We start from the raw sequence: 26,809 nt of genomic DNA on the forward strand, positions 1-26,809 counted from the left end.
TGAGAGCCTTTGATTTTAAACTTTTCGATGCTGCAGCTGTGAGTATGGCATTCAGCAAACTCAGTGTACATCTGAAGATGTGAAGTGTTTGAGTGACAGGCTGTGTCACTGTAAAAAAAAAGGTGAAATCTGGTAAATTACTGGCAATAAAGTTGCCAGGTAATACATGTAAAATTACAGTAATGTTCAATGAATTACAATACATTTCTGTAAACTAAAAACAGTATCTTGTCGATGTTACAATTTATTGACATTTTGTAATTTTTGTAACTGGAAAAAATCTGTATAAAACTGTTTATCATTTACAGCAACATCCTGTGACTTCTTTCCTTTACAATACTTTATTGTAAGTTACTGTAAAAAAAACCCTGCATGCTAGAAGTACTGTGAAATTACTGTAAAATGAATCTGTTTTTTCGTGAAATGCTTTTCCGCTTAACTTATCCATATATGATGACTGAGACCATGAAGGTTCAGAGTTAAACTAAAACTTTATTTCAATGTAGTAAAGGGAATGCCACGCAATTAATGGTCTCCTGTTTATTTGTCCAAATTGAAGCATAATTCATCGATCAAGCCATAGCTCTGTTGTTTATCATCACTGAGTGCTATCCATAGAAAAAACGATGACAACATTTGGCACAATCGAAATGATGGCCTGGTAGCTACAGCTAACCTAATGGGGCACTTAACGTGAAACTAAAGGAAAGTGTCGTCACTAGTTTCTCATTGTACAGACATTTACAATTGATTGTGTGATGTTTTTCTTTCCACTTGAGGCATTTGAGCTGGTGTCAAGGTTCTCTGGGGAGAATGGGGAAAGGTTGGACAAGGGTTTGATAAGTAGATACAATACAGATGAAGGAAGGTGATAAGATAGATAGATAGATAGATAGATAGATAGAAAGAGAGATAGATAGATAGATGCTTGATTGATCCCCAAGGGTAATCAGAGTGTCCAGTTCCAGCTAAAGGTACAAACCTTTGAGCAATAGAGCATGAGTGGTATTTACTCACAAGTACATTTACTAGGCCGCAGTTAACATTTTGGGTCTGTTTCAGCCCCATTATCACATTTAACATACTGTAAGATTTCAGAAAATGTATGGTTTGAGTGGTTTAATTGGCTTCCTCTAAATAATAGAGACCCTAAGAATGTCTGTAATCTCATGTTTATTTAAAGCACAATTTCGCCATTATTCGATACTTTTTTTGGCGTCTATTATTTAGAAGAAGCTAATTGTACCATTCAAACCATACAATTGCTGCAAGCTTATCACGTCCTCTAGAAGTGATTAAACATGCAAAGACTGATGTCACACCTTCCCTTAGATTGATTTTCAATCCAAATCTATTCATGGGACTGAAAGAGTAATTTTCGAACTCCCTTTCCTCTCCAAGCCTGTTTACAGCTGTTGGGGTTTGGTATCCCTTTGATATAATGCACTTCTTGAAGACGTCGTTTGTCCTTGAAAGACTTCACTTCCTCTCAAACTTTTGTCATGTCTGTGCTAGGACTGTTGCAGCATGGTCTGACCAATCAGAATGCTTCTTCAATGTTCCCTTTATTTTTTTTCAGCACTGAGCAATTTCTTTTTTTCTGAGCGCAGGTTTTAGCGCTGTGAGCAATTCGCAACCACGCGACCTGCCAAAAATGACCATACCCCCCCATATATATATATATATATATATATATATATATATATACTGTATATAATTTACATGACAATAATGAGAAAGTAATTTTGTTAAATATGGTTAACATGATGCTGTTTATAAATGGTGCACTGTCACTTTAAGACTCTTGCCAGCACTCTGCTATGTCAATGGCCCTCTCAAAGTTTATAATGCTCAGTGCAACTACTGTTGTCTTTTCGTTTTTCTTTTAAACGTTTCTTATAAAATGGAGATATTAATTATCAACAATGACAAGCCAGCTGGATCCATAAATAAATGGCAATTTATATTTAGTGATGAAAAAAAATACTTTTTGACACTTTTTGCACTCCATATGTGATGCTTGTAACACGAGCCGATCTGACCTGACGTGTTTGCGTGGTAGCAGAGAATGTCTAATAAGGGGAGAAGGACCACTTGCTAAATACTTCCGCATGGTACTGCAACTAGAGGGCGATCGCGAGCAAGTGATGAATGAATGGGTAGCAATGGAGCTGAACCCCCCAATACCACATTTGTCTTTATATAATTTTTTCTCCTGAAATTGCATTAATGGATGCGATGCAGGATAACTTGACTTGACAATTAGCTGACCAATGCAATTTTCAATATTTGTTGTTATTCCTAAAAACCCTTTCAAAGTTTTCATGTCACGTGACACAAAAGCGAACCACTTTACGGCCATAGACCTAAAAGAAGGTTCAGCTTCACGACGGTCGTAATCATGGAGGTATTATATATAACTGGAGAGAGTGACTAAGTCCCGCCCTCCATACAAATGAATGGCCGATGCTAGGCTAGTAAATCCGGCCAATTTTCGTCAACGCCATATTGAACACTGGAGCTCCGATCCAGCGCCAGTCGGTTCTGACCATGCGCAAAGTTCCAAAGCTGGAAATGACGCATGGACCTACATTGATTTCTATTGGACATTCTGTAAAAAGAGAGTCATCCTCCAGTTCAGACGGTGGCGATAATGCACATACCTTGCTTGCCGCGTAACAACAAGCAGAAAAAGTTGCTCGGGAACGCACACCTGAGTCCAGTTGAGTGTCGCACGGAGTAATGATTGGCTGTAGGTACCTGTCCCCCAACATGTACGCGCATGAGAGCTCGTGCCCAACACAGATTTTCGTGCACGGAGCTGGTTCTAAATGCTCCATGAGGCGCCATACTTGAAAATGGCGCTTGCTAACTTGCCGAAGCTAATCAACACGGCCTTGACCCCCTGGTCGTAATCGGTCGCGATTTCTCGCTGACCAATCAGCATCCATGAGCTAAATGCTAGCATGTTATGCGGAAAGCAGCCCATCCTATGAAAAGCAGACAGGACATGAGTGACTTTTTATTTAATTTCCAGTGGAAAACCTATACTCAGGTAGCTACTACGACAATGTACATTAAGAAATGAAGTTGTCAACTGTGAAAAAAACGAGTTTTAGGCGCTTAGCTCCATAGACCACAATTCATTTATCACTTGCTCGGCAGCGCCCCTATCGGAATTTCAACAGATTGCAGGAACAATCCGGTACAATGGAGTTAATAGAAAGTGGACCGGCTCTCCCTAAAGGGGCTCTGGTGGTAGCCATAGACATATACAGTATACATCTATGGTGGTAGCTGGCAGCACACATGACGTGCACATGATTCTCTATAATATTTTTTTACTGCATTGCAATGAACAAAGTAAAGGCATTAAAGTGTTTATTTGTAAAACAAATTTGGACTCAATATGAGTCTTGAATTGGATACCATACAGGAGCATGAGGATCTAAAAATCGTATTATGAGCGTGCCTTGCCATAGAAAAACACAAGATAATGTTGAATTATGAACATAGGCTATTATGCCACACAAAAAAACGGGGTAAGTGGAGCTAATTAAGTTATTATTTTGCCGTCACTTCGTCTGTTTTATGGCTTAGAAGGTTGTATTTGGTATCTGTGGATAGCTCTAGCTCTCCTCTTTCATCTGACATGCGTGCCATATCTTTTTGATAGGCCTACTCGGTTGCACGAGTAAATCAAACGAGAGTAATGGCAGCCTAAGCTATATGGCATTATTATTTGTTTGTCACTTCGTCTGTGTTCATAACACAAAAGGATCGATGTATTTGGTATCAATGGAAAGGTCTGTTTCTCCTCTTTCGTTTGATATGCGTGGCATGTCTGTGCGATGCCAGTGTTATGTGGTAACTGGCTTCCTATGTCAACTTGCTCCCTTGATGACATTCCACGATTGATGACGTTTCTTCGACAGATGTGGCACCTTGATTTGTCAACTTTCTGATATAAACGGGAGACGAACGAATACAAATATGCATGACATCTTTAAATGTCAAAATGGTTGTAGTAGGCTACGTGCACTGGATCATGAATATGCCATCGAAAAATTAATACCTAAATAAAGTAATTATAACTCCACGTGGGAGAAAGAGAATGCACTAGTAACTTTCAGCACGAAATTAAGGATTGCCAAATGACTGAGTTTAAATGGATGATATTGAAAGTTCACAAATTTAATGCACCCTTACTTTTCATGTCATCATGACCTTTTCTTATCAAGACAAACTGAACGACAGCGAAGGCTCCTTCAAGTGAAGATCAGGGTTTGATCTCATTGCTGGTGAATGTGTATAGCAGCAGTATAGAAAAGTGATGGGGAGGTAAGAGATAAAGGGAGCATTAGGGACATTACCTTGAATGACCAATCTTGGCGCATCCGGTAAGCACCTGTACAAATCCCCGGAAGATTCAGCCACCTAAAAGAAACAACAAAACAACGTGTCACTGTAACTTATTATTTTATTTTTAAAAACTGACCACCATTTACATAAATGTTTTGTTACATTAAAAAAGACAACAGATCTCTAGTCATGATTGAGTATTCCCACATTGAATATCACAATAGTCTATGTGACAATGAAACACATGACAACTGAGCTGTGCCTGTTCTCAAGCAGATCTATGGTGTTCCCTATAATGTCTGTATGTGACTCCAAACCACGTAACTCATCCGGCTTTGTATTAGAATTGTACTTCTACAATAAGCATTGTAAAATAGCTGTCAACTGTAAAAAATGTACCCAGAATTCATAGTAAAATACAATAACACTGTAATATCTAAAAAGCAATACCATATTGTAAATATTTACTGTACAATTTACAGCAATTTGTTACGTACACATAAATCCATTTATTTTATAGCCCCCCATGGATGAAATTCCACAAAACTATACTCCCAGAGGGTGTCAGGTTAATCATATACATGAAGTTGGGTGCAGTTCATAACATCTCATCTGAAGATAGGGGCAATTAAAGCAATATTACATTGCATTTTCAATTTTTACCATGGGGGTGCAAATCACAAATGACTGGTTATAAGCTAAGTTGATGCAAGCTCTAGAGAACAACATACCATAAACATTTTGTCATCCTCGGTGCCACGGTTCAGGTAGTTATGTAGGAAAAACTGTCATTTTCGGGCGGGGGCAGCGCGGGGGTGGAGTGACCCCCGGGGACGAAACGAAAACTTTCCATAGAAGTCTACTGGGGCTACATGCCCACCAAGTTTCATGCGCTCCGGTGTTACGGTGTCCCGGGAATCGTTGACGAAAAATGACGGGAAAAAAGAATTTAAAAAAAAAAAAAACTTTGACAACAACTATATGACCGCTTCGCTAGCTACGCTAGCGGCGGTCATAATTAATGTCTGTATGGAAGCTTTTCAGCAAAATTACAAAATATACTGTACACAAGCCAAATTGCACAAAAAAAATCACCAGTATTATTTAAATAGTACATTGATTCCCATTCTCTGCATTTAAAGTTTTACAGGCAGGTATTAAGCAACAGCAAATTACAAAACAAGCAACCAAGTTTCTGAAAACAAGTGACCCAAGCAATTTCAGAACTATAGCCTACATTAAGCTAAGCATATCCATAGATTAATAGGACATGAATTAATGAATACAACTTCAGTAGTGGTTCCAGTAGTGGTTTTGTATTCCGCTCTATACGTTCCTTCTATTTGTGACACAGTTCCCTTGTGTGTTTGATATGTGATAAGAAAAGCTTTGTATGTTTTTTTTTCTGCTGCCCATAGACAGTCCTGGCTATGTAAATGTAAAACAATCAAAGTCACTCAGACCAGGTCATACATCTATGAAAAGAGAGAGGTTTTATTTAAATGCTGTTGAATTCAAATATCAGCAACACACAATCCGATTTCTGCAAGAAAGATTGATCATTGACGCATAGCCTATCTGTATTCCATAGGTTTATATGGTCATGTGAAGGACATAGACATATTAGGTTTCAATCTTCCATATTCTGTGTTCCAGGCTGGAACATATCCCAAAAGAATTAAATAAAACCTTTCACAGTGGTGGTAACGGTTAAAGTGCTGAGCTAGCATGCGGTAGCCAGAAGAATTGGGGGTTCAATTCCCAGCCTCCACCATAGTGACCTTGAGCACTTGACCCCGAGTTGCTCCAGTGGCAATATGTAATACCTGACATACTGTCCCTTTGGAAAAAGCAGATTGCTGACTATATTGCCAAAGGACACGCCTTAGCAGGCTTCAGGCAGTGCCAGTGAGGTTCTGGGTGGAATGTGCAAGGTCTGGCCGGCCTGTTTTTTACATCAACATCAAACATATAGAGCATACTTTCACACGTATTGTGAAGTGTCTTGTGGTTAAGAATTGTCATTAGCCAATTACATCTGTTCAAAGTCATGATAATTTCATGCACATTTCAATTTCATATACACATTAATGCAGTAAATTCCAATGGCATAGGGTGAGGGAGCCCTCTGTGTATAGTTAAAATAAGCTAAGGCAGGGAAATAAACTCAATCACTCACTACTATTAGAGACAGTAGATGAATATCCGTGCCATACTGTGGGCTTCTGATTGAAAAATAGAAAAGTTAAAACCAGATCAGCCTATGTCCCCCTCTACTGGTGTAGTTGCATTACATTACATTTGGCTGACACTTTTTATTGGGGGCGATGGATCAAAACGAAAAACAATGGTCGTGCCACCCAACATTTTTTGGGGATGAAATACAGTCTACAGCTAAAACCCCTGAACATTTTGTGCAACCATTTTTACTTGTTTAAACAGTCTTCCAACTTAAAAAAAATATATTTCATCTTTATTTAAAAAAACACATATTTAAAAGCCTAATTTCTCAATGTTGCGTATCAATATGAGATGGAATAAATTTCTCACAAAGACATTAACCTCTCTCCCTTGTACTGTATACCACAATGTTAAAGCTCTCTGTAAAACACATCGGTACTCCGTTATAGTAATATTTCTACCGGCAAAGAAAACAAAGAGACATGATCATTCTGTTGGGGAGAACTACTGTACATGCCATGGTGAGCAAAGCCTATAAGGTCACACTGTGTGATACTGATCTGGGGTCAGCCTGTGTTTGGTTCAGGAAGTGCAGGCACATTCTGATACTTTCATTTGAACTTTAGTCACTTCAGTGCCATCAGAGCCCATTTATGGAGAGCCGGTCCACTCGCTATTAACTCCATTGTACCTGGATTGTACCTGCAGTTCCTGTTGCAGTTCCACTAGGGGCGATCACGAGCAAGTGATCAAACAATGGGGGTCTATGGGGCTAGATGGCTAAATTGGTCTGTTTCACCTGATTGCCATTAAAAAATCGAAGATTGGATTTTAGTTTCTGCAAGCTCAATATGGTTATAGGTCGAAAGTTGAATGAACAATTACTTATGGCCCTTTGGTTTCTCACAGGCTTGGTCGTTGTTGCCCATAACACACTAGCACCCTGCTAATGAAGGACGTCATTGACACGTTTGAAAGGCTTTTTAGAGCAATTAAGGGACTTAAAAAATCTAATACTCAGCCGTGTGTATTTTCCTTGACCCCCCTTTCACATGCAATATTCCGATTTCTACACAAAAAAATATATCCAGAGAAAAGTGGATTTTAGGAGAAACTCCATTCACCTCCAGTCATTCTCCACTTGCTCGCGATCGCCCTCTAGTTGCAGTACCATGCAGAAGTATTCAGCGAGTGGTCGTTCTCCCCTTATTAGACATTCTCTGGTGCCATGATGTAACAAAACTGGACTGACCAATCAGAATCCTTCTTCATTGGTGCCCCTCCCTCTGAATCACCTGGTCTGAAGTAGGAATAGGTGAGAGACGGAGAAAGACTGTTGTTAGTTCTCTACTGAATAACCTAATTATTTCTTAAGTACAAATTACAGAGAAAGATTCGAAATAGCAGTTTTGTGTTTTTTGTTATGTCTTAGTTTGGCAGAGTTGAAAGATACATGTGACTAATACAATTTGTCAAGGTCTGAAAGTGAAAGTAAATTTAATCAGGCGTCAAATTTAGGAGGAAATGGCTTCATCAGAAGAGGACTACTCCTGTCCTGTGTGCTTTGACATCTACAAGGATCCTGTCGTTATGTTGTGTAGTCACAGTGTGTGTAAAGTCTGTCTGCATCGGTTCTGGGAAACCAAAGGATCCAGAGAGTGTCCAGTCTGCCGTAGAACAAGCTCATCGGACCCTCCACTTAACCTGGCTCTAAGGAATGTGTGTGAGGCTTTCTTACAGGAGAGAAATCAGAGAGCTTCAGCAGAGTCTGAGGTGCTCTGTAGTCTTCACAGCGAGAAACTCAAGCTCTTCTGTCTGGAGGATCAACAGCCTGTGTGTGTGGTGTGCCGTGACTCAAAAAAACATACTGGTCATAAGTTCCACCCAATAGATGAAGCAGCACTTGACAGCAAGGTATGTGTTGAGTATACGTATCATTTTCTGAAAATATTTTTTTCAATTTAACTGTAGTAATTCACAGTACAGGCTTGCTTTCCCATTTTACAGACATTCTTGTATTTGAAGTGCCTGCATTTTCCATTCTGCAGTCACAGGTGCTACTGTAGGACTCTCTTCCTGGGTTTCTGCCCAGTATTGACCATGTATGATAGCCTGGCTATCACCAGACCAAGCTCAATCTTTTAAGATTGAACATTAGTCTGAGGAGTCTGCTCTGTATTTTCTATTGCACAACAGGCGTGATCAACGGTCATAGTTCAAATGACTTGGGGTGTGCCAGGTGGATAAGCCAGTTTGTGATTGTGATCGCAGGCAGATCGGGCTAGGTTTACCCAGTCTTCACATGCCACACTCTGTTTCACTTTCTATGCCTTTAATATTACTAGATTAGTAGTTTGTTCTTTCTGGTTCTGTATCTCAACTGGAAGAGAAATTAGTAGAAGGTGCTTCAACACCAGGATCAAGGGTTCCTTTTCCAGGGAACGCATTACAAAATCATCTAAATGAATATTCTCGCTCTCTGCAACCTACTCCTCCACCCACACCTACTCATAAAATGTGCAGTGGATGTCTCTTTGCCATGTGTACGTGTGTGTGTTTGTGTGTGTGGGTGCGTGCGTACAGTATGCGTGTGTGTGTCTGTGTGAATTTGTGGGTTTTTAAAGTGATGTTCTCCTAGTTCATAATGTCTTACAACAAGAATTTGTTTGTATTCATTCTAGGACGAACTGAAGAGTAAACTGCCACCCCTACAGAACAAACTTGAGGCCTTTGAAAAGGCAAAGTTAGACTGTGATGAAACAGCAAAGCACATTAAGGTGAGAAAGATAACTACCTCAAACTTTACAGAAAGACTTCGCAGAGTCTTGTTGATGATATACAATAACCAATACACATGTTTATCCAGACTCAGGCCAAGCGCACAGAGAAGCAGATCAAGCAGGACTTTGAGAAGCTTCACAAGTTTCTACGAGATGAAGAGGCAGCCAGGATAGCTGCACTGAGGGAGGAAGAGAAGCAGAAGAGTCAGATGATGAAGGAGAAGATTGAGAAGATGAACAGAGAGATCTCATCTCTTTCAGACACCATCAGAAGCATTACAGAGAAGATGGGAGCTGATGATGTCACATTCCTGCAGGTATTATTGCCAGTTCATCTCTAACATTAATGTCTGTTATTGTCTGGTTACAGTTTTTCATAATCACTTTGGTACATTTCTCTAATCTTCAGTGAAGTTTGCAAAACAGTTCATGCATTTCTCAGAACAATGTGTGCAAAGGGAAAAAGGCATATAACCTGAAAAGGCACGTAACATGCTCAAAATATCTCAAAATCAATTTGCCAGTTTAGCCAATGAAACTGTCAACATGTCATTGCACCATTGTTTACAAACGAGAGTTAATATCAGACACTTTTCATCCAAAGTGACTTACATAAGTCAATTGTATTACACCTTGCTCAAGAGCACAATGGTGGAAGCCAGGTATTGAACCCACAACTTCCCATGCTGCATGCTCGCCCAGCTTCTGACCCACTATGGTACTACCCTGTGTAAATACTTATCCATGTTGTCCATGTCAATATGAATGTTTACTTGAAATTTAAGCATTTATTTCCTAAAATGCACAAGGCTGCATTTTCTGTTTGGCATAATATATTAAAAAAAAAAAAAAAAAAAAAAAAAACTTGCACATGACTGTATGTGGGAGATTGTTAGAGATCAGGCAGTATTTTTATTCTGTGTAATTTTACAGTGCTATTTGTGCTGTAGTTTGTGCCATCTCATGATATAGTTTGCATATACTGTAAACTACTGGTCAAAAGTGTGGGGTCACTCAGAAATTGACTTAAGATACCAAATAGACCTCCAAAGTTCACCTTCAAAAAGCTACCACCTTTGCCCATATAAGGAGATCCGGTATCTTGAGATTTTTCCAATGGGAAAATAACGTGGGGATTTTGAGTTATCACACCTCCTTAAACTCTCGGGTGAGGAAGAAATTGGAAATGCATGACGTTTTGCAAACTTTTGTCCTCTGCCTTCGAGTGGATACTGTGATCTTAGGTACTATCTTACCATGCAACTTTCCATAGTTAGCTTCAATTAAAGTGTAAGTCCGGCGAAAATTGAAAACAAATTTGGCTTTCTTAATGAAAATACATCAACTAAGCCGTGGACAGGCATCCCAACCTGCAAAAAGTCATTTCAGGGAGGTATCCCTACCCCCCCCCCCCCCCCCCCCCCCACCACCACCACCCCCCCGGCAAAAAAAAAGAGGAAGACAACGCAATAATACAGGCTATAGCACAATGCACTTCTAATCATGTAGGAATATGTAGATTACTTTATGGGCTGCTTATACTATTAATGTAAACGGCTTTTATTCTAATTCCATTGCAACTTTAAACAGGTCTAAGGAGTTTGTTGTTTTCATGTAGCCCTGGCAACTACCCAGCTAACAATTTCTGGTTAGGAGAACGTTTTTAGAACGTTTTTTTCCTGGTTAGGAAAACGTTGCCTGAAAGTTGCGAAAGTTGCCACAAGGTTCCCCAGGAAAGTTTTCTTGACGAAAATACTACGTTTTTTTCTGGTTGTTTATTTTGGTTAGCAGAACGTTCTCCTACCCTTTAGGGAACTTTACTATATTTGGTTGCATTAACGTTCCCCTAACCTCCCAGCAACAAAGTGTAAAGGGGGAAAAAATATGTAGAATTATAGTGACACCGAGGCATGCTCCGCTGAACACATGCCGTCTGCGGCGACAGTTTATCTGCAACCTGGGAGAGCGAACGTCTTTAAGGCAATGACGTTATACACGCATGACAATTCACTTACCATTAACTGCGACGAATACGGCTTGTTACCATGTACTAGTGTCAGCTAAGTATTTAAATGCGGTTAGGTCTAATACTTTCTTGTCTACGGTGTCTTTTCCTATAATAAACGATTAGTCAGATCAAAACATAAGCAGAGCAGGCGCTAGCCTAACACACTGTTTCAACATTCAAAACAGGCTGTTTTTATTGCATCGTATGCCATTAAAAGTCCTCGGTTCAGAATTATGATGGATTTTGGTTTATTTTGTTTTAAATTGGGACTGGGAATTGTGGGATAGGCTGAGTGAACAGCACAGTAACATAGGCTATAACTTGGACGTGTTCATATAAAACAATTCTCCCCCGGGAATTGTGCTGTTTAAGATGCAGTCTCAACGTTTGAGAAAGAATTCATTGGAGTCCTCATCATCATATTTTCATAACAAATAAAGCTTTAAAAACATGAATGCATTTCAGGTGCCACTCTAATCGATTATGGATTAATCCAAAACTATTCGTCAGATTAGTTAGCATGAAGTCGTTGTGTGCCTGCCTGGGACTATGGCTAGCTAGCTCTTCCACCCGGTTTACCCTATACAGTGTTTTTTTAAAGCCTGTTGGACTTAATGGAACAAGTGCATGGAGATGTGAAGAATGTGATCGATACCATACAGCCAGCCTACGTGAGTAACTTTATCTCTGTGTTATCCAAATGTCTTAAAGTTAGCGAGGTTGAGTCTGCTAAAACACCAACACCCCAGAACTCACGGACCCGAGATGGAAGTTTCTCAGCTTCGCTGGCCCCTTTAGCTGACGGGCTGGCTGGTCGGCCGAATATCAATCCAACAGAGGGGGGAAGAATAGAATAGGGCTATATGTCGACTTTGCAACAAATTATTCCGACTTTGCAGTGTGGCTGCTGGCCGTGTTCAATTGGAAGCTCATAGAAACTCTGGGGCGATTTTCATCAATCAACCCCACGCACATAACCAGAGAATACCGATATGGTTATACAAATAAGATACCTAAAAACAACTAAGTAGCAACGTTGTGTGAAAAGAGAAATGCAACCAGAATATAACGTTTTTTTCTTTAGTTGTAATAACGTTCGGGAAACTTTGATAACCTGGAGCTAACGTTCTCTCCAGGGTATTAGAAGGTTACTGATAAACTAACCACAGGAGAACCAGCGGCTAACGTTATTTGCTTGCTGGGATTCAACCAGAATATAACGTTTTTTTCTTTAGTTGTAAAAACGTTAGGGGAACGTTATTTGTTTTGACAACCTGGAGATAACGTTCTCTAAACGTTATTAGTAGGTTGCTGAAAAACGAACCATAGGGGAACCAAAAGCTAACGTTAGTGAAAGTTAGCAGAACGTTAATTGTTTGCTGGGTAGCCGGCCTGAATAATATGCACTTGAAATGAAACCTATTGATACGGTTCGGGAGAAGAGATATAATCCCGCCCACACTGGAAATTGATTGGTTGACTTACCGAAACATGCCAATCAGGATGCTTCATGAGACACACACGCACACTATCACACACATGAACAGTCTCTCACTCTGCCTCTCTGTCGTGTGGGCGCTACACAGATGCTGTGCGCGGTTTTGAGCACAGTCTGTGTCGTGTGTGCGCGATCTTGCCCGCTCGCTCTAGATTCCGGGAGATTTTAAGTAATTTGCGGGCATCAGTGAGTCGCTATTGATATGAGGGAGACTCCCGGAACTTCCGGGAGACTTGGGATGTCTGCACCGTGGAAGAAGTATTTGTCGTTGATCACGCAGTACAGAGTTAGCACGGGGAAGAGCTACAGCCCAAAATCGTAAACAGTGGGTTGGCATAAAATGTCAAATTGTCACATTTAGTTTAGTTGTAACTGTAATAATGAAGTAAGAAAACATATACTGTAAACAGATATGATCTGTAACAATACCTTATACATCATTATAAGGTTCGAACCATATTTAAGCAGACTGGGCTACCATGCAAAAACACCCTCACTAACCACTAAACCATCATGGTAGCCTAGAAATCTAGTAGACGCCCCTAGCGGTAGCAAATCTAATTTTCTGCTGGGGTAGTCCGTTTCCTATGGAGCTGGCCTATTTCATCCGACGGCCGGGCCAATCACATCATGTATAGAGTCGTTAGGCGGGCTTAACATAATGATGACTGACCTGCGACCAGAAGTTGTGACCGTTAAGCATCCTGCTACTTGAAAACAGGAAGATAATTTGTTTAGCGCTATCCTATTGTGTGGAAAGGGAATTTGAAAGACAACTGTTTATCCCACCTCTCTGATTGAGCTATGCGAGTCCCCAGACCCTACATCTTGATGTGGGTCTGGCTAGTCAGGCTACCATCATGGTTATTGCTTAAAAAAAGTCACAGTCACATCGACTCACACACAACTTCAAGCTAGCATACAATCTAGTAGTACAAGCAGGCATTGTGGTCTACAAGCAGTATAAAAACATTTTTGTTATATAGAAAAGGCCCAGATAACTAGGCTATTACAACAAGTATATGTTATGTGATGACCCTCTGCTCCCCCTGCTGTCTGTGTAGAGGCCTATGCATTCGACTGTGGGGGGGTTGTTAGCTCATTGAGTGCCAACAACGTAATATTGCGTTTTTAGCTCCCATGCGTAAAGTAGGGATGTTAACCGGTGACTGTTTGACCGATGGTTGACCGTATCCACGTCAACCGATCAAAGTTTTCGCTAGTCGGTTAAAAAAAAAAAAAAAAAAAGGATCTCTAAATTAGGCTATTATAGACAGTGGACTAAGTGCTACTACAGCAAGCCATCTCATTCCAAGATCTTTTTTGTGTGAAGTTAACATACCTCACACTAAACTTTTCATAACTCGCCTGCTTGTAGGCTAGGCTACTTAATAAACCAATAAAAGCATTTGGCACAAGGTTTGAGCGCTCTGCCTTGGCTGACGCGTCTTTTGCAATCTGGAGGTGCCTGTTTATCCATTGGTTAGTGTTGCAATCTGGCAACTTTCCGCATAAGATGGGCTTAGATTTGGAAATACATTACATATACATTTCAGGAAGGGTCATCAATGGTAACAAATAAGGTGATGATGATGATCATTCTTTATTATTGTTAGCACTTCCTCTAACTAAGCGCCGTCTCTTCGGAGCTGTCATTTTCTTAAGTGAGCCGCGGCAATTTCTTTTTCAAATTAGCTTCTAACGCTAGACAAACGCCTTTATTTGCAACGCGATCACCTTGTACCCAAACCATTTCGAAACTATCTGTCCTCCACTTACTTGCAAGCTCCTTGGTTTGCGGGACTCATGATTCGCGCTGTAGGGGACTTTAAAAAAAGTGACGTGGGTGAAAGGACGGCGCCGGGGCTGTGTGTGAGCGGGGGACAGAGAGATGCAACAGAGTTGCGAAATTGCGTGGCTGTTATTTCAAATAGCGTAGCATATTTTAAACGAATCAGTTAACTGGTTTCAACCGGCTAATGGGGCTCAAAGATCCTTACCCCGCATTCACACTGTCTCCGTCCGTCAACGGATCTCATTCACTTTGCATGGGGCGGACTCGAAATGCATTGTGGGTCCGTCCGTCGCTTCAGCTCCGTTGCCTCCGTCAAGAAAGTTGAGAAATGTTCAACTTTTCAGGCAGCGACGGATCCGTCAGCCAATCAGATCACGTGTATGCAAATACAGATACGGCAGATCCAACCTCCGTGATCCGTTGACGGACGGAGACAGTGTGAATGCGGGGTTAAGGCGTAGCAAGATACGTCGTATTAGTTCATGTCTATGGGCGCAAAACGATCACTTCCTCTGCATAAAGGGGGTGTGTCATGCGTGTCATTGACGTAGTCATGAGTTTCATCAGGTCCATTTCCACAGGTGTATAAAATCAAGCACTCGATTATCAATGCAATTGCTATCAGTTGCTTGATGATGTTCCAAAATAATCTTGCTGCTCTTTCAAGCCTTCTACATGTATTAATTCTAATATGGAAAATAACACACACAAAGCATGTACACTTTCAATGAATTAAATCAAAACATCAATGGAATAATGGAAATACATGTATGTCGCTGCTCTCATTAAGTTACCCCAGCGCCATCTGATCGTCGTTAGCACAAATCAGGATTTGGTTCAGCTGGCTGGCTAATGTGTTGTCAAGGCAGAGTGTACGTAGCAACCGGCCAACATCAGCAGTAAACAAGAGGGGCACACCTGATATAAAGTCGATTTTCTCCAGACTGGAATGCTCAAAAATGCTAAAAATGTAGCTGAAGTGGTCAGAAGGGGTTGAGGGTCATGAAACCGTGCCCAAAATTCACATTCCTTACTCTAGAGAATGGAGATCTTAGCATATACATTAAATTCTGATCTATGTCCATAGACTTCAATGGAACAGTTGCTGCCTCTGCTCTGCATAAAGGGGGATTTTGACCCCCCCTCTTGCGATTCGGGTTCCAGGAAGTGGCTTCTCATGAAGTATCTTGCTCCGCCCTTAATGATCTTTGTGGGGCTCGGTGGTCGGTCAAGAAAATTTGTAGTTTTCGCCATCCCTAGCGTAAAGTGGCAAACATTTTTTTTAAATTACGAAACTAGACACTCTACCTCACCTTATGTGTGATTTTTGGAAGTCTATCATGAAGAGAACTGAAGTAGATGACGATTGAAAACTCATGAAATCCTACAATCCGGACATTTTATGTGGACATTATATCACAACGCAGCATTTGATTGATATTGCCGCATGAATTGTGTCGAATCAGGCACGTCAAGTCAATACAAGGTCATTTTGTAATTTTGTGGGTTCGTCACAAGGTGGCAGTCTCAACAATGGGATAGTCTATTCAGTGTTAGTTAGTAGGCCCTAGATCAGTGGGACCGAGCATCGAGGATCGAGGAGAGAGTTTGAGAACCACCCCAGGAGTAGCCTATAAGCTATGGAAGAGGTAGCCTTGCTGCATTACCTTCAGCGTGTTATAGAGAGATCGAACTGTTCAGGCAGCCGTGGCCTACTTGTTAGGGCTTCGGGCTTGTAACCTGAGGGTTGCCGTTTCGATCCCCGACCAGTCCACGGCTGAAGTGCCCTTGAGCAAGGCACCTAACCCCTCACTGCTCCCCGCGCGCCGCTGGTTGGGCAGGCAGCTCACTGCTCTGGGTTGTGTGATTCACCTCACTGTGTGTTCACTGTGTGCTGTGTGTTCACTAATTCGGTTAAATTGGGTTAAATGCAGAGAACTGAATTTCCCTTACGGGATCAAAAAAGTATATATTCTATTCTATTCTATTCATTGACATAGGGCACTTTAAATACACGTAGGCTAACACTTCCCTTGATCATCACTGAAAAGTGCAAGTTTCCACGATTGCATTCACATAGCAGCTGTGGCGGCAACATAGGTCGGCAGCAGGAAAGGTTCCGGTGGCAGATATACGGACATATGAATTCAGGCAGTATAGCAAAAAAAAGCCCCTTCCGTAAAAAGTCTGTGATCATTGCAGAAATGTACGTCTGTCTTAAAGCGGCTTATATCTCCGTTTCTAGAAGAAAAACAGGGATTTTGATGAAAACCAGCCACTGTTTAGCTTGGGATTTCTCAGGAGTGGAGACACCTAGAAATAAACGGTTTTCACCCACTGAGAGCTCAGAGTTTCACCTTTAAAATGAGCCATAGTATACAGTATGTCCATAACTATAACATAGAATACGCTGTGGCTCTACAAAAATAGTCAAAAATGATCTAGCTTGCCGGCACTCTGGGACATAGCTTCCAAAAACAGTGTGGCATTCATTGAGTTAATTGACTGATTGCATTTTGTGTTGGCCTCCAGTTCATGTTCCTGCATAGGCTACTGACCAGCTAGGCTGCGTGCAGAGTTGGCTGACGTTATGTTTATCTTGCTAAATGTAGTCCAGCCGACACTGTAACGTTATATGACATTATTTTACTTATCAATATATTTTTGACATAGTCAGTCATCTGCTTCAAAGACACGCTACCGTAAGGCTAATAACTGTGCCCTCACACTATAGCACGCAACAATTTATGATTTATGATTTTCTCCTCTTCTGGCGTATCGTGACGGGAGAACCATGCCAACTTTGGATGCAGTTATTTTAGCGATACTTTCTACAATACCCTCAATATACATATCATTGTCAAGCTTAGTTTATGGCCGTTCATGTGAGCTCAGGACTACATTTTGAAAATGTTACCAAAAGCGACTGGTTTCGCCTTGCAGGGTCACATTTTAGAGTGGCATTTTATTATGGTCAGCACACCTGTGCAATAATCATGCCGTGCCGTACAGATTTAGACAGATTTGTTAACAACATTTAAGACTCGTAGGCCTTTTGTGTATAGAGAACGTCTTACATTTTTTAGTTCAGCTCATGATAAATGGGGGCAAAAACAAAAGTATTGCGTTTATAATCTTGTTCAGTGTAATTCTAAAACCATCTTTCTCTTTGATTTAACAGAACTACAAGAGCACAGTGGAAAGGTGAGTGATCTACCCTCTGTCTCTCTCTTCTCTGTGGTTCTGAACCCAAACCCACAGCAGCACTGACTCCTGAATGTTATTCCAGAGCCCAGTGCACACTGCAGGATCCAGAAACAATTCCAGGAGCTCTGATCGATGTGGCAAAGCACCTGGGCAACCTGAAGTTCAGAGTCTGGGAGAAGATGCAGGATATTATTCAATACAGTGAGTTCACACATGCACACACACACACACATTTAAGAATATGTGAGTCATTTGAGTGAAAATCTGACATTTATAGCATATATTTATAATATTTGTTGAACTTATTTATATATTTTTTAAACACAATTGGACTATGAATTATGCCATTTGTCCCAAGATATATCACACCAAATATGTAGTCAATGCCACTTATAGATCTTAATCTATGGGCCTAGATCTAGACTAGAATTGAGAATAGAATAGAATAGAATAGAATAGAGATGCATTCTAGAGAGCGTTTTCTCATCTGGCAGACATATCTGAGACATCTTGCTAAGATCTGCAAAGAGCATTTAGCAGCCGTATCCCAGATTCATTCCACATTTCCACAAGAGTGTTAAGCCTTTATTGCATGATATATGAAGCTAGATGCACCGCATAGCGGTACACAATATGACCGCCTCTCAGTTCTGCACATTCTCTCCACAAAAATAAATTACGCTTGTCAACTTTCCTGTATCTTTGATTTGTGCAATATGTATCTCCTACTCTTGCAGCTCATGTGTATATAAATGAGTGTGTGCATGTGTGAGTTTGCTTTTGTGTATAAAAGTGTATGTGTGTGTGTGTGTGTGTGTGTGTGTGTGGAATCTGTGTATGTGTGTGTACGTGTGTGTGTGTATGTGTATGTGTGTGTGTGTGTGTGTGTGTGTGTGTGTGTGTGTGACAGTATCATTCAACCCTTCGCTCAATAGCACCATCTGCAGGTCGTGACAGTTCTAGACAATTTTTGCTAGGGGGGCCAAGGAGGGGCCAGTGTTAAACCAGGGGGGGCACATTAAAAATGGCAACAAAAGAAATGTAGAAATTATAAGCTTAATTTTATTTCTAAACCATATAAACATGTATTTTGTATAAGACTGAGGGCCAGATGTACTAAGAAAGTGCTAATAGCGAGTTTTTGTATGCGCAGAATGCGAACGCTGTGCCTTGCTATATTGCGTGGAATTTACTAAGCTGTCACTTCATTACGTTAACAGCGTTCATAGAGATCAAAGTGTTATAGAGATCAAACTGTTCATTGACATAGGGCGCTTTAAATAAATGACATTGGGACAGTAGTCCAGCCTGACCCCATTCGGGACGTCTATAGACAGCCAAAATTAGACAAATATAGACATTCTGTCATTTTGGCTACTCTGAGGACGTCTTCTGGATGTTTAATAATTAAGTCTTTCAGACGTCTTCAGAAATTCAAGTATAGTTTACTTGATTATTTACTTTTCTACCTCAGAATTAAGAAACACTTATTTTATGCAAGTAATCTCAACAAAAGACACAAAAGTGAATTCTACTTACTAGAACATTCTAATTGAGGAAAGCTATTACATTTTACAGTGATAGCATTGAGCAAAGTTTCGGTAAAGCACAATGCAGAGCAATTCGCAATCACTCATCTGCTGTTGATGAGGATGGAAAGCTCATCGCCATTATTTAAGGGGGATCGGATGTTGGCGAGTAAGACACTTGGAAGTGGAATACGATGCCTTCACCGTTTCAGCCAGACCAAAACGCCAGCCCTTTTGCCCCGCTTCCTGGTTCTCAGCGGGGGGTTAGCATTGGAGTTAGCTTTGGTAATGCCTTGGGTACCACTGGTGTCCGTGAGTCCGATTAAAACGTCCTTGTAAAAGCAATTTCCAGAATCAGCAATCTCCATGTTGAGGAGGCCCTAATCTTGCAGATTATAGCCAGAGAAAGCATAGCCTGGAGAGACCAACACTTTCTGACTTGGCAGAGTCTGGCCTAGGCTAGATCCATTGGCAAACATTAATTTCCTGGTTGGTGGACGCTCATTGGAGTTCAATCACTAACGTATGTTAACCACGGGGGACACAACCATGGAGGTATTATACAGTATACTGATGATACATATACACATACAAATGAATGGCGGGGGCTAGGCTAGTAAATCCGGCCAATTCATAGTCAACGGGATATTGAACACTGGAGCTCAGATCCAGTGCCAGTCGGCTCTGAACATGCGCCAAATGACGCATGGACCAACATCGATTTTTATTGAACATTCTATAAAAAGAGAGTCATCCTCCAGTTCAGAGGGTGGTGATAATGCACATACCTTGTTTACTTCGTAACAAGAAGAAGAAAAAGTTGCCGGGAACGCATACCTGAGTCCGAGTGGAGTCCAGCACAGAGTAACGTTTGGCTGTAGCCACCGGATAGGTACCAGCCCATCCAAAATGTATGCGCATGAGAGTTCGTGCCCAACACGGATTTTCATGCACGGAGCTGGCTCTAAATGCTCCATGTTGCGCCATACTTGAAAATGGAGTATGCTAACATGCCAAAGTTAAAGGGATATTCCGCCATTTTTGGAAATACGCTCATTTTCCACCTCCCCTCGAGCAAAACAATCGATATTTACCTTGTTCCCGTTCATCCAGCCATTCTGTGAGTCTGGCGATAGAACTTTTAGCTTCAGCCTAGCATAGATCATTGAATCGGATTAGACCATTAGCTTCTCGCCTGCTAGCTTCATGTTTAAAAGTGACTAAGATTTCTGGTAATTTTCCCATTTAAAACGTGTCTCCTCTCAAGTTAGAAAGTGCAATAAGACCAACTGAAAATGAAACCTGGCGTTTTTCTAGGCTGATTTGACATGGAACTACACTCTCATCTGGCGTAATAATCAAGGCAACTTGCAAACGTACTGAAGGCGCAGTGATATCGTACGCAGCATCTGAAAATAGTCCCCATAGACAACAAGCAGTAGTAGTGCCAGTAGGTTGCAAGTTGCCTTGATTATTACGCCAGATGAGAGTGTAGTTCCATGTCAAATCAGCCTAGAAAAACACCAGGTTTCATTTTCAGTTGGTCTTATTGCACTTTCTAACTTGAGAGGAGACACGTTTTAAATGGGAAAATTATCAGAAATCTTAGTCACTTTTAAACATGAAGCTAGCAGGCGAGAAGCTAATGGTCTAATCCGATTCAATGATCTATGCTAGGCTGGAGCTAAAAGTTGTATCGCCAGACTCACAGAATGGCTGGATGAACGGGAACAAGGTAAATATCGATTGTTTTGCTCGAGGGGAGGTGGAAAATGAGCGTATTTCCAAAAATGGCGGAATATCCCTTTAAAGGGATTTTCCGCCATTTTTGGAAATACGCTCATTTTCCACCTCCCCTCGAGCAAAACAATCGATATTTACCTTGTTCCCGTTCATCCAGCCATTCTGTGAGTCTGGCGATACAACTTTTAGCTTTAGCCTAGCATAGATCATTGAATCGGATTAGACCATTAGCTTCTCGCCTGCTAGCTTCATGTTTAAAAGTGACTAAGCAGTGTTTCCCACAGATTAGAAGGCAATGTGTGGTGGTCGCCCCATGTCTGACGGGGGGGGGGGGGGGGGGGGGGGGGTGCACCCATATTTTTCATTGCATCGCCTTTTTATCGCTCTCCTTTCATATAATGTTTTTTTTTTTTTTTTTTTTTACCAGGATGTGAAGCTTGTCTTTATTTGAAACACACACACATTATGTAATTATTTACATTATATAGGCCTATACTGACATTTCTGATATTCATAACAGCAAACTTTATGCAGATTATAGCCTACTATTTATATTACAACTCCACTTCTTAAATTCAGCTGTCTTGTTGAAGCCTCAAAATATTGTAAACATAGCAGGCTAAGCTTATCATACTCTACTGGTTGGACTGTTCAGTTTCCCCACATGTGTTTAAGTTTCAAGGTAAGCTAATACTTTTTCTCCTTGGGACAGGCCCTTTTAAGTGTTGGAGTTGAAAAACATTGTTGGTCAGTCAACTTGACTGCAAGAGTTTTAATCAAATGTCTGCAGCATTGCCTACTAATGATGCTAACGGAATATTAATTTAGCTAGTCGTCTTCTGTGCGTCAATGGATGCGTCCACGATTGTGAATGTTTTATTTGGATTAAATGTGCATGTGGAGGGCGGCTGTCCATTGAGTGCACACGATAGCGGGCCAAGGAGAATGAGTTTACTTCTACTGTTTGGTAATTAAGTTGCACGCATAGACTACAAAAGTTGCGGGAGAACTTTATGCTTCTACCCGAGCAGCGTCAGGTGCATCAGTGCGACCACCTACCACGCTTCCAGGGATGATCTCGTTGGTTTTCATGGAGACAGACAGCCGCGGTGTGCAGTGCAGGAGGGTAGGGGCTGTGCGTGTGTGTGTGTGTGTATGAGAGACAGATGCGCCAGTGACAGAGAGGGAGCGCAGGGAAAGGAAATTCAGCTTTACGAATGCTGCGTGTTTTTCAATAGCGTTTCAAAATAAGAATAAATAAATAAATAAATGAAAGAATAACGAAACGCAATTTGTGGCGGCCGGTGCTGAATCTGTGGCGCACCGCCACAAATTTGTCTATGTGTGGGAAACACTGCTAAGATTTCTGGTAATTTTCCCATTTAAAACGTGTCTCCTCTCAAGTAAGAAAGTGCAATAAGACCAACTGAAAATGAAACCTGCCGTTTTTCTAGGCTGATTTGACATGGAACTACACTCTCATCTGGCGTAATAATCAAGGCAACTTGCAAACGTACCATAGGCGCAGTGATATCGTACGCAGCATCTGAAAATAGTCCCCATAGACAACAAGCAGTAGTAGTGCCAGTAGTTTGCAAGTTGCCTTGATTATTACGCCAGATGAGAGTGTAGTTCCATGTCAAATCAGCCTAGAAAAATGGCAGGTTTCATTTTCAGTTGGTCTTATTGCACTTTCTAACTTGAGAGGAGACACGTTTTAAATGGGAAAATTACCAGAAATCTTAGTCACTTTTAAACATGAAGCTAGCAGGCGAGAAGCTAATGGTCTAATCCGATTCAATGATCTATGCTAGCTAAAAGTTGTATCGCCAGACTCACAGAATGGCTGGATGAACGGAACAAGGTAAATATAGATTGTTTTGCAGGAGGGGAGGTGGAAAATGAGCGTATTTCCAAAAATGGCGGAATATCCCTTTAATCTACACGGCCTTGACCCCCTGGACACAACGATAACGATACGCTTGCAGCTGAATGCAATCGCTCTCAGGAACGCCCTCTGTTCGCTGGTTGGGCGGAGGTGCTCTTGCTGGAGTAAATGAGGACGGATCAAGCTATTCCAGACGGAGTACTGTAGGGCAAAGAAATTGAGCGGAAGGCCGTAGACAGGAGGAGCCAGGCTAAAGAAAGCATGCTCTTGGAACAAAACACAGTTGCCTGTCCAGTGTCTGAAAATGACAAGTGTCATGGTGCGATTCGGGGATGGGGAAGCGCACTTCACTGACCAACAGTGGGTGGAGAGCTTTATTTTCAGCAAGTCCGGGTTTGAAGAATCATGCCGAATGATACTGTTGGCCCGGCTGCTGCCCCTAGAACTTGTTGTCGGACGCCTATCCCAGGGCAATTTCAGAGCCTACGACTGAGAATCTCTTGTAGCCTACTGGTGCAAGTCTGCTGAGATTCTCTGAAGGTTACGTCATGCTATGCAAATCAATGGTTTCCATCATTTATAACATTGAGAGTTAACATTGAGTTAAATTCAACATACAAAATAAATACATGCTCAAGTGACACACAAGGTTCATTCTCTGTCAAATCAGCGTTGTTTGTTTTGTTTTGTTTTTGTTCAAAGTTTGTATTTAATGTTTAGGTCACAAAACTACACATATAAAATATGTCTGTTATTCAAACGTTCCCAGTTATCACACTCTCAACATGTACTGTAATATATTGGAATGGCATTTTTGCCCATTCATTTCTTAAAAGTAATGTTCTTAGCCTGATTGAATTGTGTAGGATGGCATACAAGAATGTTCTCAGTATGACCTGACTATTGCAAGTGTGTACTGTATGCCTACTGATTTTATACAAGGCCCTAGATTCAGAAAACAGTGCAAAAAGAAGTTGAACAGAACAGACATATTTGACATGCCTTGGTTTTTGGACCCATTCATGACCCACAATGATGATATTGCCATGTGTGTCTTATCTGAATTTTCATGTGTTTTAAATCTCTGTAGCTCCTGTGACTCTGGATCCCAACACTGCATACCCACATCTCATCCTGTCAAAGGATCTGGCCAGTGTGAGACTCAGTGATGAGAGGCAACAGCTTCCTGATAACCCAGAGAGATTTGATGCGTATCCTTGTGTCCTGGGCTCTGAAGGCTTTAACTCAGGGACTCACAGCTGGGATGTGGAGGTTGAGGACAGTGATGCCTGGATCATAGGTGTGACTGAGCATTCCGTCAAGAGAAAGGGAAACGGATCTCTTAGGCAGGGCTGGTATATCCAATATGCTAATGGAATGTATAGAACATATCCACGCACATTAGATACTTTAGATCCCCTTGATTCCCTTGATTTAGACTCTAAGTTTAGAAACCTCAAGAAGATAAAAGTTGACTTGAAATGTGACACAAGGGAGGTTTCATTCTCTAGCGTTCCAGGTGAACTGCTATGTAGTTTTCAGTACACAGTTGGAATGACAGTCTTTCCATACTTTTCCACTTCACACTCTTTGAAGATCAGCAGTAAAGTGAAGAAGCCTCGGCAGAAAAAGTGTAGCGTGATGTAGCGTTCTGATGGCCCAAAACCTCATATTACACCATTTTATCCTCCATCATGACAACCAGTGATTGTAAGATATTCGGGAAGGCCAATCATACGAAAGTCTAAAAATAATTTTCTGATGAAGTGAGTGAACTTTCATCAAGTAGACAATGGGCCTTCCCAAAACTACTTGCTATGCCCTCTCCCTAGCCACTTGCACTCTGTTTGCATGGTCATGTCGAGGGTCCACCATATGCAGGGCCATCAGAAATCAATTACTGTCAAGTGGTAGTGGTATAAACCCTCCAACAGCGAGTGAACACCGATGCCCCCTCATCGAGTGTGTGTGTTAATAATTAATGCGGCAAGTCATGGACGTCACGTTAGTTCCTCATGAGTAGGACATGCCTGTAAACAAATCCATGGTCCTGTAATAACCAGTTTCCACCAGCGTTATAACCCTACACACTAATCAAGGGAACTTAATTTAGCTGTGAGGGAACTTCCCATCCTTAACTAAGAGGGAGTGGGTGGATTAGTTTCGGAAAGGCTCAATGACTAAGAAAGACCTTTATTTCGGATTTTTGCATAGGTGATTTTAATTGAATAGACATTTTATAACTATAACCTCATCAAACCAAAATTATTTTCTTTGAATGTCTACTGATCCTGTTATTTGTTGCAACTGTTAACTCACATGTTACATGACATGTTAATGTTAATTCTTGCGGAATAGTAGCCAATATATTTCAAAATTTAAATTTAACTCCAACGCTTCCCATGTTCTAGCTGGTGACATGTACTGTATGTGTGTAGTGCCGTAAAGCAATTCATTGCATCGCGAGGCCGAGGGACTTTCTGGGCAATGCACAATGCAAGGCTTATTCTTATCTTACACTCAATTTATTGTTGATTTTTTGCCATGCGCTTTTATTAAAGTATTAAATAAACAAATTAATGCAAGCTTTCATTCATCACCTCTATATGGAATATAACCACTTAGCTTAGTGATCCTACAGTTACCATATGCAAATTCCCTATTTACTCTTATTTACACATGCATTACACTCAAACTTCAATAGTTTTCAATAGGCTAACTTTCAGTTTCAGGTATCAAATGTAATACAACCAACATCCAAGCAGTAAATCATTCTCAAATGGAAAAAGATCTGAAACAACTAACACAAGGGGGATGTTGACAACTATAATATACTATATTCTTCTCAGAAAATGCAAATAGTTATCACATACTGTAGTCTTGAGTGCTTTGACTTGTAAAGCACTTTATACATCCAAGTTGGTATTGTTTTTGTTGCTATAGGTCTGTTGTTTCCCAATTTAGACCAAAAGCTCTAATGCAGGGGAGAGAGTAAAATGGAAATGAAACATGTGTGACATGAAACAATTTCAATTCCAACAGTATTGGCTCTGTGTGCCAACGCTATCGAGAAGAAGGTGTGGGTAGTTAAAATGGAAGCTCACATGTGGACAACAAATACAAGAGAAATTGCTCTCAATGCTTGCCCTGTAATGCAGGAAATATTAGGCTATATTAAATCTAATGATGGTGAATTAATATAATTGAAGGTTTACTTTTAAATACATTGCAGAGGTGTTTGCCTGTTTGTTTGTTCCTATCCCATTTAAAGAAAACGAAGATATTTGTAAGCTTATCTGGAATAGGAAATAATGAGCTTGATTACTTTCATTTTGGGCCTTGGTGAATTTTTTATCCATTTCTTACCACAAGGGGGAGCTCCATGACTGTGTACCATGCCAAAGTGTAGGCCATAAAATGTTACCTGGCCACAAACACACAAAGAAAAGGTATCCTACAATTAAACAATAAGCCCATTTCACAGTGTCCAGGTGTCTGGCCTAGTTCTGATGTTAAAGATGCCTTAATTGGCAGGGTAAAATATCTTCCTGTTTCTGTCTTTCCTGTAGACTGAGCTGTTCCAGAGGAAGTTAGTTTACACAGTGGCGACATCTTGTGAAATGGGCTAATTAGGCTTTCTGATAACATATTTTTATTATTACACTATTTGTGCAGAAATCTGCAAGAAGATACAACGACCTCCACATGTTGCTAGACAGAAACCAAACCCTTTTGAAAAAAGTGGATTTTCCCAAATAAAGGAACAACTGTATTTGTGTGTGTGTGTGTGTGTGTATTGGTAGGGGGGCCCTTTTCGA

The 26,809-nt window shown here is 40.9% G+C and overlaps 1 protein-coding gene across 1 annotated transcript; it reads left to right on the forward strand.

The window, feature by feature from the left end:
- The first annotated feature begins 7,859 nt into the window (after positions 1–7,859).
- Positions 7,860–26,708, forward strand: LOC134078739 (E3 ubiquitin-protein ligase TRIM35-like). The gene is made up of 6 exons (XM_062534866.1): positions 7,860–8,457; positions 9,225–9,320; positions 9,410–9,640; positions 17,806–17,828; positions 17,914–18,032; positions 24,082–26,708. The coding sequence occupies exons 1-6, from the start codon at positions 8,068–8,070 to the stop codon at positions 24,636–24,638; spliced, it is 1,416 nt and encodes a 471-aa protein (XP_062390850.1). The 5' UTR covers positions 7,860–8,067; the 3' UTR covers positions 24,639–26,708.
- The last annotated feature ends 101 nt before the right edge of the window (positions 26,709–26,809 follow it).

This window comes from Sardina pilchardus, chromosome 4, assembly GCF_963854185.1.
Source record: "Sardina pilchardus chromosome 4, fSarPil1.1, whole genome shotgun sequence".
NCBI lineage: Eukaryota > Metazoa > Chordata > Actinopteri > Clupeiformes > Clupeidae > Sardina > Sardina pilchardus.